This window comes from Rhineura floridana, chromosome 2, assembly GCF_030035675.1.
Source record: "Rhineura floridana isolate rRhiFlo1 chromosome 2, rRhiFlo1.hap2, whole genome shotgun sequence".
NCBI lineage: Eukaryota > Metazoa > Chordata > Lepidosauria > Squamata > Rhineuridae > Rhineura > Rhineura floridana.
The window spans coordinates 69,541,066-69,556,630 of NC_084481.1; the positions used below are offsets into that span (position 1 = coordinate 69,541,066).

The window sequence follows — 15,565 nt, forward strand, 5'->3', positions numbered from 1 at the left end:
CCAGCCTCTAATCTCATTGCTCTTCACCCTTTCTCCAGTCATTTTCAAGAATTATGAGCAGAGGCTCTGAGACCACCTGCAACAAAATGTTCCAGTATGGAGTGTTCTTGTTTAAGTGTTCTACTCAAACAGTCATGTTCCCGCCCAGTATCCCCTCCTCCGCCATCAGTCAGCATTCTGTTGATACTGAGCATGCTGAATTCACACAGGGGTATTTGGGGGTTTCCTCCTTCCCTTTATTTTTTTCACTGTTTTTTTGTACTTCTGCAAACTTTGACATTTCCTCAGATTGCTACTTCCCTCTTGTGTGTAGATGGTACCATTTTGGCTACATAAGCATCTGTATTCACCTATGAGTTTAGGAAATAGAGGGAATGATAGATAGAACATTATTCATTGATCTGAGCAGATCCGTCAGCTAAAAGAAAAAAGCAACATCTTGTCCATGTGGTTGAGCTATTAATGTATTTTGGCACAGGAGACTAACAGTGCAATTCAAAGGACATTTTCTAGAAGGAAAGTCTCACTAAGTTCAATGGAGCTTAGTCCTAGCGATCATGCTTAGGGTTGCAGCCTACAAGCACCATTTACACAGGACACACACAAAATATCTTGTTCTGTGTGCACATATGGATATTGTTCATATGGGATAAAGAATGGAAGATACTATTTTTTGGGGAAAAGTACATATGCCAGTATTTATTCAAATTATAGAACTAGGAAAGTATGTACTACAATTGAAATACTATGTCTCTGATCCAGTTGTAGGCATAGACATTTAGTCACACTAACAAGTGGTGGTCCTTGTAGTTACAGGCAGAGTTCAGGTGAGTATTGCAATGTGGAGAAATGCATTCTCCTTTCCACCTTACTCATGAAGTTCCCTTTACTCATGGAGCGCCTATGCTCACTATGACTTGAGGCTATTGGTTACAATTGTGTGATCTATTTCATACCCCTCCTTTACCTCCCTGAGCCTTTCTCCATACTTGAACCCACTGTCGTCCTATACTACAACACAAAAGCTGCTGCTGCTGCTGCAATTTTCCCCATGGAAAACCATAGGGATTTACCATGGGAAGAGAATAATGCAAAACTGAAGCCAGATTGTAGCTTTTAGTTGAAGGATAGCATAAAGCAACTGTTGCCCATTTTTTATATTTGACAAATGGAAAAGCACTACACTTCAAAAGTGATAAATAGGGCTTCATGCATTACAGTTGTGTGATTTGTGGCAACTGGTAATGGAGAAAGGGGTATTAGGAGTGGCATGATTTGTATGGCATTATTTATGTGACTTGTGTGAGTGAAGGTGGATCTATATTTCAGTGACAAGAGGTTTACAAAACCCCTGTTAAAAGGTGGCAGACTCTATGGCCAGCAGGCCCAATGGTAGGGAAATATTATGTTTAAATGATTTATGCTACACTCCTGTACTCATTTACCTGGGAGTAAGCCTCTTGAAATTCAACAGGGCTTACTTCTGAGTAGACATGTATAGGATTGCACTGCACTTCTGTTCCTAATGGATTGATTGGGGTCAACAGAAATAGCAATAATGCTTTCCTCTCCTATCTGCAAAGGGCTTCACAAACATTTCATTTAAGTTCATCTCAGAAAGTATTATTTTAGGCCAAATTTTGATCACTGTGCTGTGTGACAAATCTAATGCTATTTAAATTAGGTATAATTGTGTTTAATAGGATAAAACTAGTTTAAGCCCTATTGCTCCCCTAAAAAGCAATGGAAGGAATTCATCTTTCCTTTAATTTATGATAGATGAGATTAACATTTTAAAATTATTATTAATTATTATTAATTAGATTTTTATACCGCCCCATAGCTGAAGCTCTCTGGGCTGTTCACAACATATAAACATCCAATACAATTTAAAACATTATTAAACAACTAAAAATGAAATGAAATACCAAAAAACCAAAACATAATTAAAAACTCTCTTAATGCATCATCAGAATTTAGCTTTGTAATTCCCCTTGGCCCTTTCTAATTGCATAAGATGCTTTTCAGCCTGCTTCCTATCTTAGCTATTGCTTGGAAATAAAGATCTCGCTACAACATGCTGGCAATTTATTTCCCTCTGTCTCTCCGGGTAATACTGCCTTTGTACAGCAGATAGCGCTCAAGATTTTTGTATTTATGAAACAAGGAAGGGAACACCATTGCAGCCGTTGTGCTGTTCGATTACCATCAGACACATTTATCTTTATTTGTACTTAGCAAGTATCCAAGGATACAGTGTATCACCTAAACTGTTTTGTTATAAAGATCATCTTATTATTTAAAAAATCATTTTCATGTATTAAAAGTATAATTTTGTTACAGAGAAATCAGCAAGCATGTATACTTGAAATACATAGAACAGTTATTGCAAATTCTCTGTAAGGAATTAATAGATGCACTGTGAAATCCAAAGAGATGCAGCTTAAGAAGGAACTGTCATTCATCCAGTGAAACAAACTGCTGCAGCAACCTACCTTTGTTTCAAAAATAAGTTTATCATATATCTTTTTTAAAAAAACCCTTTATTTGGGGAGGGGAGGTGGAATTACATTTTTAGCTCAAACAGCTCGTTACATTTTTATCCTATCTTTAATCCAATAAGCTCAAGATAGCTTATATGTTTCACTTTTTAGTATGACAAATATATGAGGTAGATTGGGCTGAGAAATAGCCACTGACCCAAACAGCTTCATGGTTTGCTTGGGATTTGAACGTGGGTCTCCCTAGTCCTATGCTTTAAGCACTACACCACACCGGCCATTATTGTGGGCTGCTGTTTGTGTGTGGTGGTGGTGGTGACAATTCGAAAGTCTACTTGGTCTCACAAAACCAGGGTTGTTCTGTGGATCTTGGCCTAGATTCCAGTTTTGCCATTTTACTCGCATTAGCTCTTGTCACTGGTAATTATCACATGCTGCTAATATATTCCATTTAAGATGATAACCCAATCCAATTCAGTGTTAAACAGGAAATGATGCTTATTATGATGGGCCAAATATAATTATTTTTAAATAGCGTTCCAATTCTGCATAGGCCTTCAAGTCATATCATATTCCAAGATCACCACTGGAAAATTATTTTGTTTTGTAATAGCATTCTGGTATAACAGTTATGACCACATCATAAGCTCATAGTTGTATATTTTGTACATACAGCATGTGACAGAGTTGCATCTTCTGGTTACTGCGTGATTAAAATTATTGTTGTGAATTAACTACTTTAGTTTTGTACCAATTCCTTCATTTGTTAAAAACCACTGTGGCATTTTGAGTCTCTGTAAGCTAGTAAGATCCTCTCAAATTCTAGAGCTTTCTCAAAATGTAAAATAATAAAGAATTATACAAATGTAAATGTGAGGTCAGGGCTGCCATCTGTCAAAGCAAGAGACACTTGGTTTTAAAGGTGTTCTCCATCGTTCCTTCTGTGGACTTCACTGTCATACCATCACTTGCAGTTATCATTTTTTTAGATGTCACTGCTATTTTTTAGCTGCCCCTATTTTAATGGCATTATTCAAGCCTACCTCTATAAACAGGAATGCACACAATTAGTATGTGGGCTAGACCACCAGCATATTGTTGCGTGCCTCCCCCAATCTCCGAGCAGTGAGATTTCGGGGGTCCCTGCGCTCCTACAGGGTTTGGTTTCCTTTGGGAAGGTTAGTGGAGACTGCAGTGTCTTTATGAAATATGATTTATTTATTTACACACATTCCAACCTGAGCTTAAGATGGAGGGGGTTCAAGGCATCAGTAGTCCAATACCCAGCTTTTCCATCTGGGTTGCAGGAGGCACCCCAAATGCCATGGTGCAGAGAGCCAACCTCTCTCCTGCCTGCAGTTACCAGCCTTTCTTTTTAGACACAACTCAAAATACAAGTGTCTGCTGGGCTCCAGGAGGGGGGGATGCTCTCCTGAAGAGTTTCAATGACAAAAGGGTCTCCCTGGCCCATTCACCATTGCTAGGCAACTGATCAGCCCATTATCTTACCTGGCCAATCTATTTGGGCAACAAAAGACTCATTTGACCAGCAGAGAGTTCCTCATTCCAAGGCACAGGATTCCAAATCAGAGGCTGGAAAGGGGACCCCCAGGAATCATCCATCCCAACCCCCATGCTCATAACAATATATAAAGTGATGCTCATACACTGGCGTTGGGATCTGTCTCTTTGGCATTTTCAACTATTGACAGATATACAGCATAGAATAACAGAATTAATTTCCATAAATGACAGACAATGTATGAAAAATAACCCCACACTGCAATAATTGTAATATCCATCTAGTGCCAGATTGGTTATCACATTATATGCAATACTGAGATTAAGAAAAGATTACTCTTGCCAGTTCCAGTACAGTGACGTAAACACAGCACATGCATGTTTATGCAAACCAAAACTGTGTATGTTTATGCAAATATGACTATATGACTATATGATGTCCTGGGTGCACATTCAGACTTTTAGTGGACAAAACTCCTGCTGAGTTCATGCATAGTTTCTAAACATTTTTGCTTCTTTTTCAAAGATGGCACTGTTGTAAACTACCAATTTGAATGTAGCATCCTTGAAGTCAGTGGATTACAGCAGTGATATACTAAAACTGTAGTCATAATCACCCACTTGAGAAACAGGTTAGAAAGAAATAAAAAAATTAAAGGCGTTGTTCCCAGAACTATCAGAAAATAGTTTCAGTTATATTTGTTCGTGCTTTGCTGTAGTCGCTTGAAAAACTACTTAGTTTTAAACAACACTTTCATTTTCTTTCCAGCTTTCCAGCTGTGTCAAGTGACCAGCATCTACTCTTGTATCCATTTACCTGCCCAGCAACTTGGAATTTGTTCTCTCCTGTAACAGTATGAGCAGTTCTTCTCAAGTCTTTCTGCCAATATAAGACTCAATAACATTTTTTCTCCTGAATGAAAACTTCCCTCCCTCTTACAACTCAGAACTCGAATAATAGTGTTTTATGGACTCTAGTTTATGGGAAAGTGTATTCTGTATATGCTATACTGTATATAACTGTGTAGTGTATATGCTATGGTGATGTCTCCCACCATTTGATGAAACAGCTGGTGATATCACATATCTTAAAATTTCTCCATCCTAAGGATCCATAGAATCACAGAGCAGCAGCACACTGCAGGATCATTGGAAGTGGATGAAGTCTTTCTTTGGATAACAAAATTTTTAGCCAAGTAAAAATTCACTCAGTTCGGTGTGATGTGTATCACCTTGGTGTGATGACACTTCCGCAGTCTGAATTCTTAACACAAAGCCAGTTTAATGGTGTGGGATTTTAATTTTTCTTTGGTCACTTTATTGTTCACATATTGAAAATACAAAAAGAAAAAAAAGAAAAAAGGAGGTGGAAGGTCTGTAACACACTCAGATATGGACACTAACACTTCCACACTGTATTATGTACCGAAATATACTACAGAGCTATTTAAAAGAGAAACAGTTTAAACCACATACATGTAATGAAGTTGTTCTCCCTCTAGAATTATGGGAAAGGTGGGGGTCTTTTTTTGTAGTATTGCTTTTTTATCATTTATAACATGGCACATTTATAAATTTCACCACTTCAGTCACTGCAATGAATTGACCCTGAAGAACTACCTGGTCAGTAAATTATTTCTCCAAATCCTGTACTACAGTGTATTGGAACACAGCAAGGCAATTTTCCTCTGTATCCTCAATTTTTAATTCAATTCCAGTATTTAAAATGGTCTCCTCTGTCTTGTACTCCCTTGGTGCCCCCACATATTATATATAGCAAAGACATTGACACTTGTAAGCCTTTTTTGGCTGCAGTGTGGGATAAAAATGCTTTAAATGAATAATAAATAATATTCTGAGGACAAAACACAAGAAATATTTTAAATGTCTTGAATATCCTACCACTTTATTTTCAGTTCAGAAATATTTTCTTGACATGTGACAGGAACAGAGTGGAACATACTTTACTATGCATTGGGCTCACTATGTTGGTCTGTTGTTGTTAATCACCACTAGCGCAGATAATCAAGAATCCTGGATAAGAAAAGCAGGGTGAAAACTTTGTCTTATCCAGTGGACCATTCTGTGCCAGACAGAGGGGGAACAGAACAGAACCATTTAAGAAAGAGCTATCAATGGCTACTAGCCACTAAGGCCATGCTCTGCCTCCAAGGTCAAAGGCAGTATGCTTCAGAAACTGCAGGAGGAGAGAGTGCTCTTGCACTTAGGTCCTCCTTGAGGGCTTCCCATAGGCATCTGGTTGGCCACTGTGAGAACAGGGTGCTGGACTAGATGGGCCATTGGCCTGATCCAGCAGGCTCTTCTTGTGTTCTTAGCTTGTGAAGAAATCTTTCAAGAGACATGTAGATGACACAGACAATAAACCTACCCTGGAATGAAGCAATGATGAAAGTTAGGAATAAATAGGAAGATCCTTATGTAAAAGTCATGGATACATGCCCACAAAGGTAGGCATGCAGATGCCTCACGAAGAAAGATAGTTCTAAGTAAGGATGAGGGAGAAATTCAATCCAGTTCCCATTTAAAACTGAATCTATCAAATTTACACTTTCCAAAACGATATGAGAACTGAAACACAGCCATCCTTCAAAATTCACACTTATCCAAAATTTGCAATGCAGTTCTCGAACCAACCAGTGTTTACAAAAATGCATACACTGAGGGGGAAATGTGCATAAAAATGAATATTAGTAAAGGTAAGATACAAAAATGCATTATAGTAGGAGAAATTGCTTGCAACAATGTATACATTAATCAAAATTGGATAGAAAACTGTGTTTATTATGAAAAATACATGCTAAAATGCTGAAGAATTTTCATGAGGATTTTTTAAAAAAAGAAACAAATTGTTGCAGAAATGTGGAAAACTGAATTGAAGATTGGAAAAATGAGGAACTGAGAGAACTGAAAGTGACAGAGCCTTCTGTCCCTAGTTCTGAGCCTCTCCATTGGATGGCATCCTTAGCACAGCATCCTTAGACTAGCAATGCAGGTGCAGGCTAAAAATAGTGTTATTTTGCCTTGCTGTGCAATTTCCCCCCGCATCCCCCTAACTGCATTCTTCCTGTCCTTAATAAATGTCTTCAGTGGCTCAGCATAATTGAACACAAATTTTTGTGGTTAATCATTTAGTGGAGCATACACTGATCAAATTTTTGATATTGACTTCTTTTCTAATTCTTCTTATGCACAACAAAAGATTCAATATACGTTGCTGCATTTCTTTAAAAGAATGAACCTGATAGGCACCTGCTTAAAGTGGCTGTGTCAGAAGAAAGAACATTTCTGACAAATACATCTGGAGGCTAGAAGTGAGCAGTTGGCATCATCCAAGAGACAAAATGGTATGCTTCATACAGGGATGGGGAACCTATGCCCTCTAGATGTTGTTGGACTCCAATCCCCATCATTCCCATCCAGTATGGCCCTTATAGTGATAATACTGATGTAGAGAAATACCAGCATGAAATTCAGTGCATGTGCTTTCTCTGTTTAAGAAAAAAAAATCACATGTGATGTGCTCCTCAGCTTGGTTGCATGAACTGCAAAGGCTTTTAACAGCTATGCAGTAATTAAGTTTTCTGCTGGAGATGGGCATTCTTACTACAGTTCTGCAGAGCTTGGAAAAGTTACTTTTTTGAACTACAACTCCCATCAGCCCCAGCCAGCATAGCCACTGGATTGGGCTGATGGGAGTTGTAGTTCAAAAAAGTAACTTTTCCAAGCTCTGCCATTATTCTTCATGCATTTCCAAGACAGATGTTGCTCCTGAGAATTCATCTGCATCTTTTTTAAAAGTAACATGAGAAACTACCTTTAAATTTGTTTAAATTGGGATCCCTTCCTTCTTGAATTTGGAAGTTTGCTGAGAATGAAATGACAGGGAAGAAGTAATGTTACATTAGTACAGGTTGGGTAATACTTTTCTCATATTCATCCCATATACATGGAGACCATGGGCATGCCTTCTCACCCAGCACACTTCATCAGACATCAACATTCCAAAGCCTCCACATTTGATTAGAGCCTATGGAGATAAAATCCAACAGATAATTTTATTTCATGTGGTCAGCAATGGTTCAGATAAAAGCCAGAAATGGGCCTATATACACATTAGGCTGGCCCACAGCAAATTAGATTTCCCAACCCATGTTCTACATGTATGCATCCAGACTTGCCAGTATCTTTCCATTTTATGTCTCTGGTGAAGCAAGTTATTCGAAAGGTCTTATAAATCTTTCATCACACAAACCCTGACAGTATGTGCAAAGACTGTTCTGTAGCTATAGGAAGAAAGGTGGGTGGCTTCTAAAACCATAGCGAATTGCAACTAAAAGTGCCAGATCAATATTTAAAATATAAGGTTTACCCTGGACCCATGATATTTGTTCAGTGAAGTGCTGTGAAAATAATGTTCCCTGAAAGAGTTTTGTTGGTATAATCCTTTATGTCAAAAGGATTAACATAGTAGAGACTTCCGGGAAGGGTTGCTTTGCCTGTGCTGCCTCTGAGTCGAGCTCTCGTCTCAGAAGAAGCTTTTTCAGCTTTAAAATCAGTCAAAACATTCTTTTTGACTGGTAAAGATTTTCTCCCGGACAGGGAGAAATGTAGAGATTAACCACAAAGCCTGTTTTTGTGGGGAGGACTGGATTTCATTTATTTATGAGAGAAGGTTCAAACTGCAATGCCGGACGGACTTTCATCAAGCTCTAGCTGATTACAGCGACACGTTTATCTTTTTTTCAAAGAAAAATAGACTTTAACAGGCAGATAAGCATCCTTCTCTCTATTTTCTTTTTTCACTTGGTTTAAATTGTTGCAGCAAAAAAGAGATTTGTCAATGAATCAGCTGTGAAGAACTTCTGGGTGAGTTATGACTTTTCTCTTTCACTCACGAAATTAAGGAGGAAAGAAATCGAAAAAGCTTATATTTGTTTTTATTGCAAAAAGCTGTCCTGGAGGTGCATTCTAAAGATACCAACGGAAGAGGGATTTCTATTTCGAGGAGGGGGGAAAAATTATTATTTTTTTAGTCTATTTCATTTTGACGAATCTGCTTGTTCATGACGCCACTAATTGTTTTGATGTTGGGAACTAAGTTTGTTTTGTATTCCTGAACACATAAAAGATAAGGCAGGCTGTATTGTCTACACTGATGTCAGCAAGCCTGTAATATTAACCCAATTGTGGCTGAAATAATTTTTGTTTCTGTGGTTTTAAGAATAACAACCAGGAAAGTGATTGAGACCATGGAAGAAATTATGTTTCAGAAAATAATGGGTGAGATTGAGATAACGAAACAAACCCTGAGACAGGGTAGACAGGAGATGAAAATTGAATTTAACAAAATGACGCAGGAACTTAAAGAAATAGGAGATTCTGTGAGAGAGGTGTTTGATGAGATTAGAGATGAGAAAATAAAAATTAAAGGGAAGCTACAAGCCCTGGAGATTGGAACAAATGTGAAATTGGAAAAAGATTTGGAGTTTATGGATGTTAGAAATAAAGTTAGTGTTTGGAATTCAACGTTGTCTCTGAAGAAATTAATGAAGATTTTGGTGGTAAAGTTATCAATGTCTTGGATAATTTTCTGGACTGGAATGATGTGATGGAGCTTGACATAGAAAAAATCTATGGAGTTGGCTACAGATATGTGACATTGGAGAAACTCTTAAGAGATGAGCCAGTGCATTTTGTAAAAAAGAACAGAGATATGACTTTGCAGCAATATTTCAGCAACATATTCAGAATTATTGACTGGAATGATGTGATGGGGCTTGACATAGAAAAAAATTAAGGAATTAACTACAAATATGTGACAATGGAAAAACTTTTAAGAGATGAGCCAGTGCATTTTGTAAAAAAGAAGAGCAGAGATGTGACTTTACAACAATATTTCAGCAACATATTCAGAATTGATGGCAAGGACATATTTGTGATGGGGGAAATTCCCATCAGACTCTTGTTATATGACTATGGCTATGATAGCAAGATCATCATGGGATACTGATAATGGATGAATGGATACTGAAACCACTGGATTTAACAGGACTATTGAAGATGGAATTAATATTGATAATGGAAGAATGGTTATGGAAATTATTGGACCTAACAGATTTGATGAGATGGATCAATCAATATGTTTATTTCGACTATGGCTATGACAACAAGATTATTATGGGATACTGATAATGGAAGAATGGCTACTGAAATTACTGGACTTAACAGGATTATTGAAGATGGAAGATGGAATTAATACAGATAATGGAAGAATGGCTATTGAAATTATTGGGCCTAACAGATTTGAATCAGATGGATTAAGCGACATGTTTATTTGGAGAAAAACTGAAAGATATATCTCTCAAGGAATTGAAACCTCTCTTTGACTTTTTGTGGAAAGAATAAAGTAATGTTTATGAGATTTGATGATTAATTAAGATAACTACTGGAGGAAAGTGATTTTATAATATAATTTTAGAGACAGGATTGTTATATATTGTAGACCTATAACTGATCTGCGACAAATCGGAAGTCAACATTTTATTTTATTGTTTAATTGTTTTTGTTTTGTTTTGTTTTTTGTCTTTGAAAAATTGAATAAAAATTAATGATAAAAAAAGGATTAACATAGTAGCAGTCAGGCAAGGACATGAACAGGGGGACATAATGATATGGGGTAAATGGTCTAGGGATGCCATTTCAGACATCACTGGTGTGGGGGGCAAGATCCATAGCAAGATTTAAAGGCTATATTCAAGATTAAAGTGCAAAACAGCACTATATTTTAATAATAATTTGTTGTGGCTGTTTTCTTTCGAATGTGTTATACCAATTACAGCTATGTCAACAATGTTACCATCTTAGGTCAAATAATTTAATTAATTTGTATACCGCTTACTTGCCAAAATGGCTTCTAAGTAGGGTTGCCAGGTCTCTGGTATTGCCCAAGACTCTGGATTTTGGGGATCCTCTCTGGGTCTTCAGGTGAGTCACCCCAATCTCCAGACTCTTAGCTTTCATTAAAAAAAAAAAAAATTCTAGGTGGTCTGGTTCAAGATATATGCAGCAAAATGTTAGCCCTCGCCCCTGCAACTTCTGTTATAAGTCAGCTGCTCTAACACCTGACCTTTCAGGTTTTTAGCCAATAAGTGAAGTCAGGATTGTGATTGACAACAGATTTACTGACCTCCAGGCAATAGCTAATACCCACTGCAAATCCTGAAAAGTTTCTTTTTCCTGTTTGTCTGTACTTCAGAAGTTGAGTGAGTGTATAATATGTTATACTTTTCTAATTAGAAGGAGTCAAACAAGTTTAAATTTTACTGGGCTGTTGAAGAGGACAGTTTATTTCAGTTAATTCTGAAATTCTCTAATTTTGAAAAACTTCCCAATATGAAGTTTTAATCCTATACCCACTTCTGGGAGTAAAGCTGCAATGCTAATCCCACATACCTGGGAGTATTGAATTCAATAGGATTTACTTTTGAGTAGACATAGTTAGGATTGTGCTGTAAATCAGTGGGACTTTTGAATGAACATAGCAAAGGAATGGTTTTTAAATCTTTCTCTCTCCCCCCCCCCAGCCCTTTTATTTTTTTAAAGCAACTAGGCAGGGCTTACTTAGATTATTAGAATTAGAATTTATTATCCGCCCTTCACCCAAAGGTCAATGCTTTTATTTGGTAGGAAATAATGGGTTTTTTTTAAAAAAAATGTTGTGCAGTGACCAACTGGTTTTGACAATAAACTATTATATAGGGTGCATATATTTTTACATCTCCAGTGTGTGTGTATATGGAAACTTTCCAACAACCATGTGAGGTAGGGTTGGAAACCAAGGCAGCTCACAACAAGAAACAAATCCATTTATAATCCAGTAACCATGAAACAGTTACAAAACAGCTTAAAGTGGCATGATTCCGAATTTTGGGTTGGGTGAGTGAAGTTCCTTATCATTTGAGTTTGCAGTCCTATGCATGCTTCCCAGTTGAAGCAAACCCCATTGAATACAGTGGGACTTGCTTCTGAGTAAACATGCATAGGCTTCCAATATGAATATATTTACAGATTGTGCAAATAATAAACATGTTTAACATTCATGCTTATATAAATATTTCTTCATACTATGTCTTGATATGCATCTGATTTCACACTATGGTTGTACATTATTATTTCTTCTACATTTTAAGAGTGCCTTCTTCCTTGGGGTGGTCATGGTCCCCTTCTGCTGTTTTCACTCTGAGAGGTAGATTAGGCTGAGAGATAGTGAGTAGCCCATGGTCACCAAGTAAACATTGTAGCTGATTTGCATTTTAGGATTGCACTATAAATATCTTTACAGGTTGTGTAAATAATAAATATTATCATCATCACTGTTTATTTGTATGCCACCTTTCCATAACAATTTATGCACAAGGCGGCTCACAACATGAACAGAAAAAAAGTTACACAACTCCTTTTTACAACAGCAGTTATAATTAGTTATAGGTTGATGAATGTGACCTTCCTGCTTTTCAGGCACAAGTGGAAGCATAAATATGTTTCCAAAAACAGGATCATAGAAAGGGCTGCATTTTGCTTTCTTGTTCCCCTAAACATAGCAGAAATTGGGGACATTTGTGTGTGTGACAGAACTGGACCAGGAACTATATTGCCATAGTGTATTGACTCCTATTGGTTTTTCCACTGATGGAGAGCAGCCCTCCTTAATTCAATAATTCATTGATATATATTGGACACCCGCATTAAACATTTTCTAGAGCCGCTTTATATAGCATAGGAAAAAATTGTACACATATTAATGTATCAAAGTATGACTTCTGAAAATAATAGTCATTTCCACTTTTCAAATTCTCTCATTGTTTCTTCTTGCTGTTGACTTTTCTTTTGCAAGCTATTTGCACATTGTTAACTTTAATTTTCCAATCTTTTTGGCTCTTTCTGAAAATTTACAGTGTCTTTTCAAATATTTACAGTGTTATGGTATTCAGACACTCAAAAAAACCCTGTCTTTACACAACTTTGTTGTTGTTATGTGCCTTTAAGTCGATTACGACTTATGGCGACCCTATGAATCAGTGACCAATAGCATGTCGTGAACCACCCTGTTCAGATCTTGTAATTACACAACTTATAACTATGAAATCACTGCCATGATACCAGTAGCCTAGAAGCTTTAAAAAGTATTAGACACATATTTATTTAACAAAATTTATATACTGCTTGATTGTAAGAAAACCCCTAAGTGATTCACAAGATTCAACAAGGTGCAACAGTGACTATTATTCTGACTACTATGTGCTGAGAACGAACAGTGAGGAGGACAGCTGCTTTCATGTCTTTCAATTCCATTGATGATGGTACCCTTCTGGATAGGATGTCCAATTTTGGAACTGGAGGAACCTTATTATGGTGATTCCATTTTTGTCTAAATGGCAGATTCTGTAATGTGGCGTTGACAGTCGGATGCACACCTCTTTATGCTACAGTATCTCAAAGGATCCCATCTTGTTCCCCATGGTTTTTAACATCTACTTGAAGCCACTGAGTGAGGTCTTCCAGAGATTTAGAGTAAAATGTCATCAGTATGTAGAAGATACCCACCTTTGCTTCTCTTTTACACCTAAATCAGGTGAGGCAATGTAAGTGCTGAATCAGCGCCTGCACATAGCAACGATATGGATGAGGACCAATAAACTGAACTGAAGGTCACTCCAGACAAGATGGAGGTGCTGTTGGTAAGTACCTGAGTTAACCCTTCTCTGAATGGGGTTGCACTACTCCTAAAGAAATATATTGGCCATATCTGTGTACTTTGCAATCCAGCTTTGTCACCAGATGGGCATCTGTGACACAGAACACCTTTTACCAACTTAGGTTGGTATGCCAGCTGTAATCTTACCTGAGATAGGCTATCCTCAGTTATGCATGTTCTGATAACCTCCATATTGGACTACTGCAATGTATTATAGGTGTGGCTACCTTTGAAAATGGTTTGGAAATAATTTAATTGAAACTATATTGCTAATATAGTTAGGACCAGGAGTTACAATTATATTTCACCAGTGCTTTGTTACCTGAATGACTCCCAGTTCATTTGCAAGCTCAATTCAAATTGCTGGTTTGACCTTTAAAGCTCTTCATAGTTTGGGACCAGGGTACTTGAAGGAGAACCTCTTTCCACATGTAGTTCTCTATATACAATTAAGGTCTTCAACATAGGGCATTTTCTGGGTTTTGAAATACAGTGGCTGGCTACTAAGGAAATTATCTTCTTAGTAGTGTTGCACAATGGAATACACACAGACAGAGTCTTACCTGATACAAATCTTGATGTCATTTTTGGTGCCAAGCAAAGTCCTTTCTATTTTACCATGGCTTTTAACTTTTAATTTAGACTACAATCCTATGTAACTTACTTAGGTGTAAGCACCATCGAACACAATGAGCAGTTCTTCTAACTGAACAATCCTAAACATAGGATTGTGTTATTAATTTTAGCTTGGATGATGATTTTACACTGTTCATTTCTAAATATTGTTGCATTTAGAATTGGTTGCTTTTTTCTTTTAATTTTTTGCAATTTTGGTCTTGCATTGCCAGCTGCACTAGGAAATATTTGAAGGGTGCAGTAGAAATTCCTATAATGGATAAATAAGTTTCCCAGAAGCATCTAGTTGCCCACAGCTGGAAACAAAATACTGCCCTAGATAGCTTTGGATCCAATCTGGCAGGGCTCTTACATTCTTAAGTTGTAACTGTGATGCTTTATTTTCCGTGCAAATGCAATATTATTTATTACATTTATATCCCACCTGTCCTATAAGGAGTTCAGGGTAGCATACATCTCCTCCTCTCCATTTTATCTTCACAACAGCTCTATGAAGTAGGTTAGGCTGAGAGGCAGTGACTGGCCCAAGGTCAACCCAGCAAGCTTCATGGCCAAGCAGGAATTTGAACCTTGGTTTCCCACGTCCTAGTCTGACACTCTAACCATTACACCACACTGTGTGCTCTTTTGGACAGTTTACAAACATATATATTGGTGCTGTCCTAAAAGAAGGATTTCTATGTTCCGTAAACATTATAAATAAGGCAATACTCATTAACAGTTATTACTTGTACTTAATAGATACATTTACATGAAGTAAAGCAAGACAACACCTTGAATTAGGAGAAAACTATGCAACTGGCTTTAGGCAATGCAGCCACCAGGACAGAGACTAGTAATGAAGATGGAAAGATATAAAATGGATATATTTAAAGAGGGTCTCATCCAAATAAATGTTCCTTATGTCTGATATGAAAGCCAGTGCGGTGTAGTGGTTAAGGTGCTGGACTATGACCTGGGAGACCAGGGTTCGAATCCCCACACAGCCATGAAGCTCACTGGGTGACCTTGGGCCAGTCACTGCCTCTCAGCCACAGAGGAAGGCAATGGTAAACCCCCTCTGAATATCGCTTACCATGAAAACCCTATTCACAGGGTCACCATAAGTTGGAATCGACTTGAAGGCAATCCA

General features: G+C 37.4%; 2 protein-coding genes across 2 annotated transcripts in view; both read left to right on the plus strand.

Moving 5' to 3' along the window:
• LOC133376545 (transcription factor 15-like) overlaps positions 1 to 13,732 on the plus strand; it is a 72,400-nt gene extending 58,668 nt beyond the window's left edge. The window contains exon 3 of the transcript XR_009760520.1: positions 13,675 to 13,732. The gene's annotated coding sequence lies outside the window, so the exon portion shown is untranslated. The remainder of the gene's footprint in view (positions 1 to 13,674) is intronic.
• Positions 13,733 to 13,738: 6 nt separating this feature from the next.
• The window catches only part of NXPH2 (neurexophilin 2), a 79,345-nt gene continuing 77,518 nt past the window's right edge, over positions 13,739 to 15,565 (plus strand). The window contains exon 1 of the mRNA XM_061608890.1: positions 13,739 to 13,780. Within this exon, the coding sequence (XP_061464874.1) occupies positions 13,766 to 13,780 (15 nt within the window). The 5' untranslated portion in view covers positions 13,739 to 13,765. The remainder of the gene's footprint in view (positions 13,781 to 15,565) is intronic.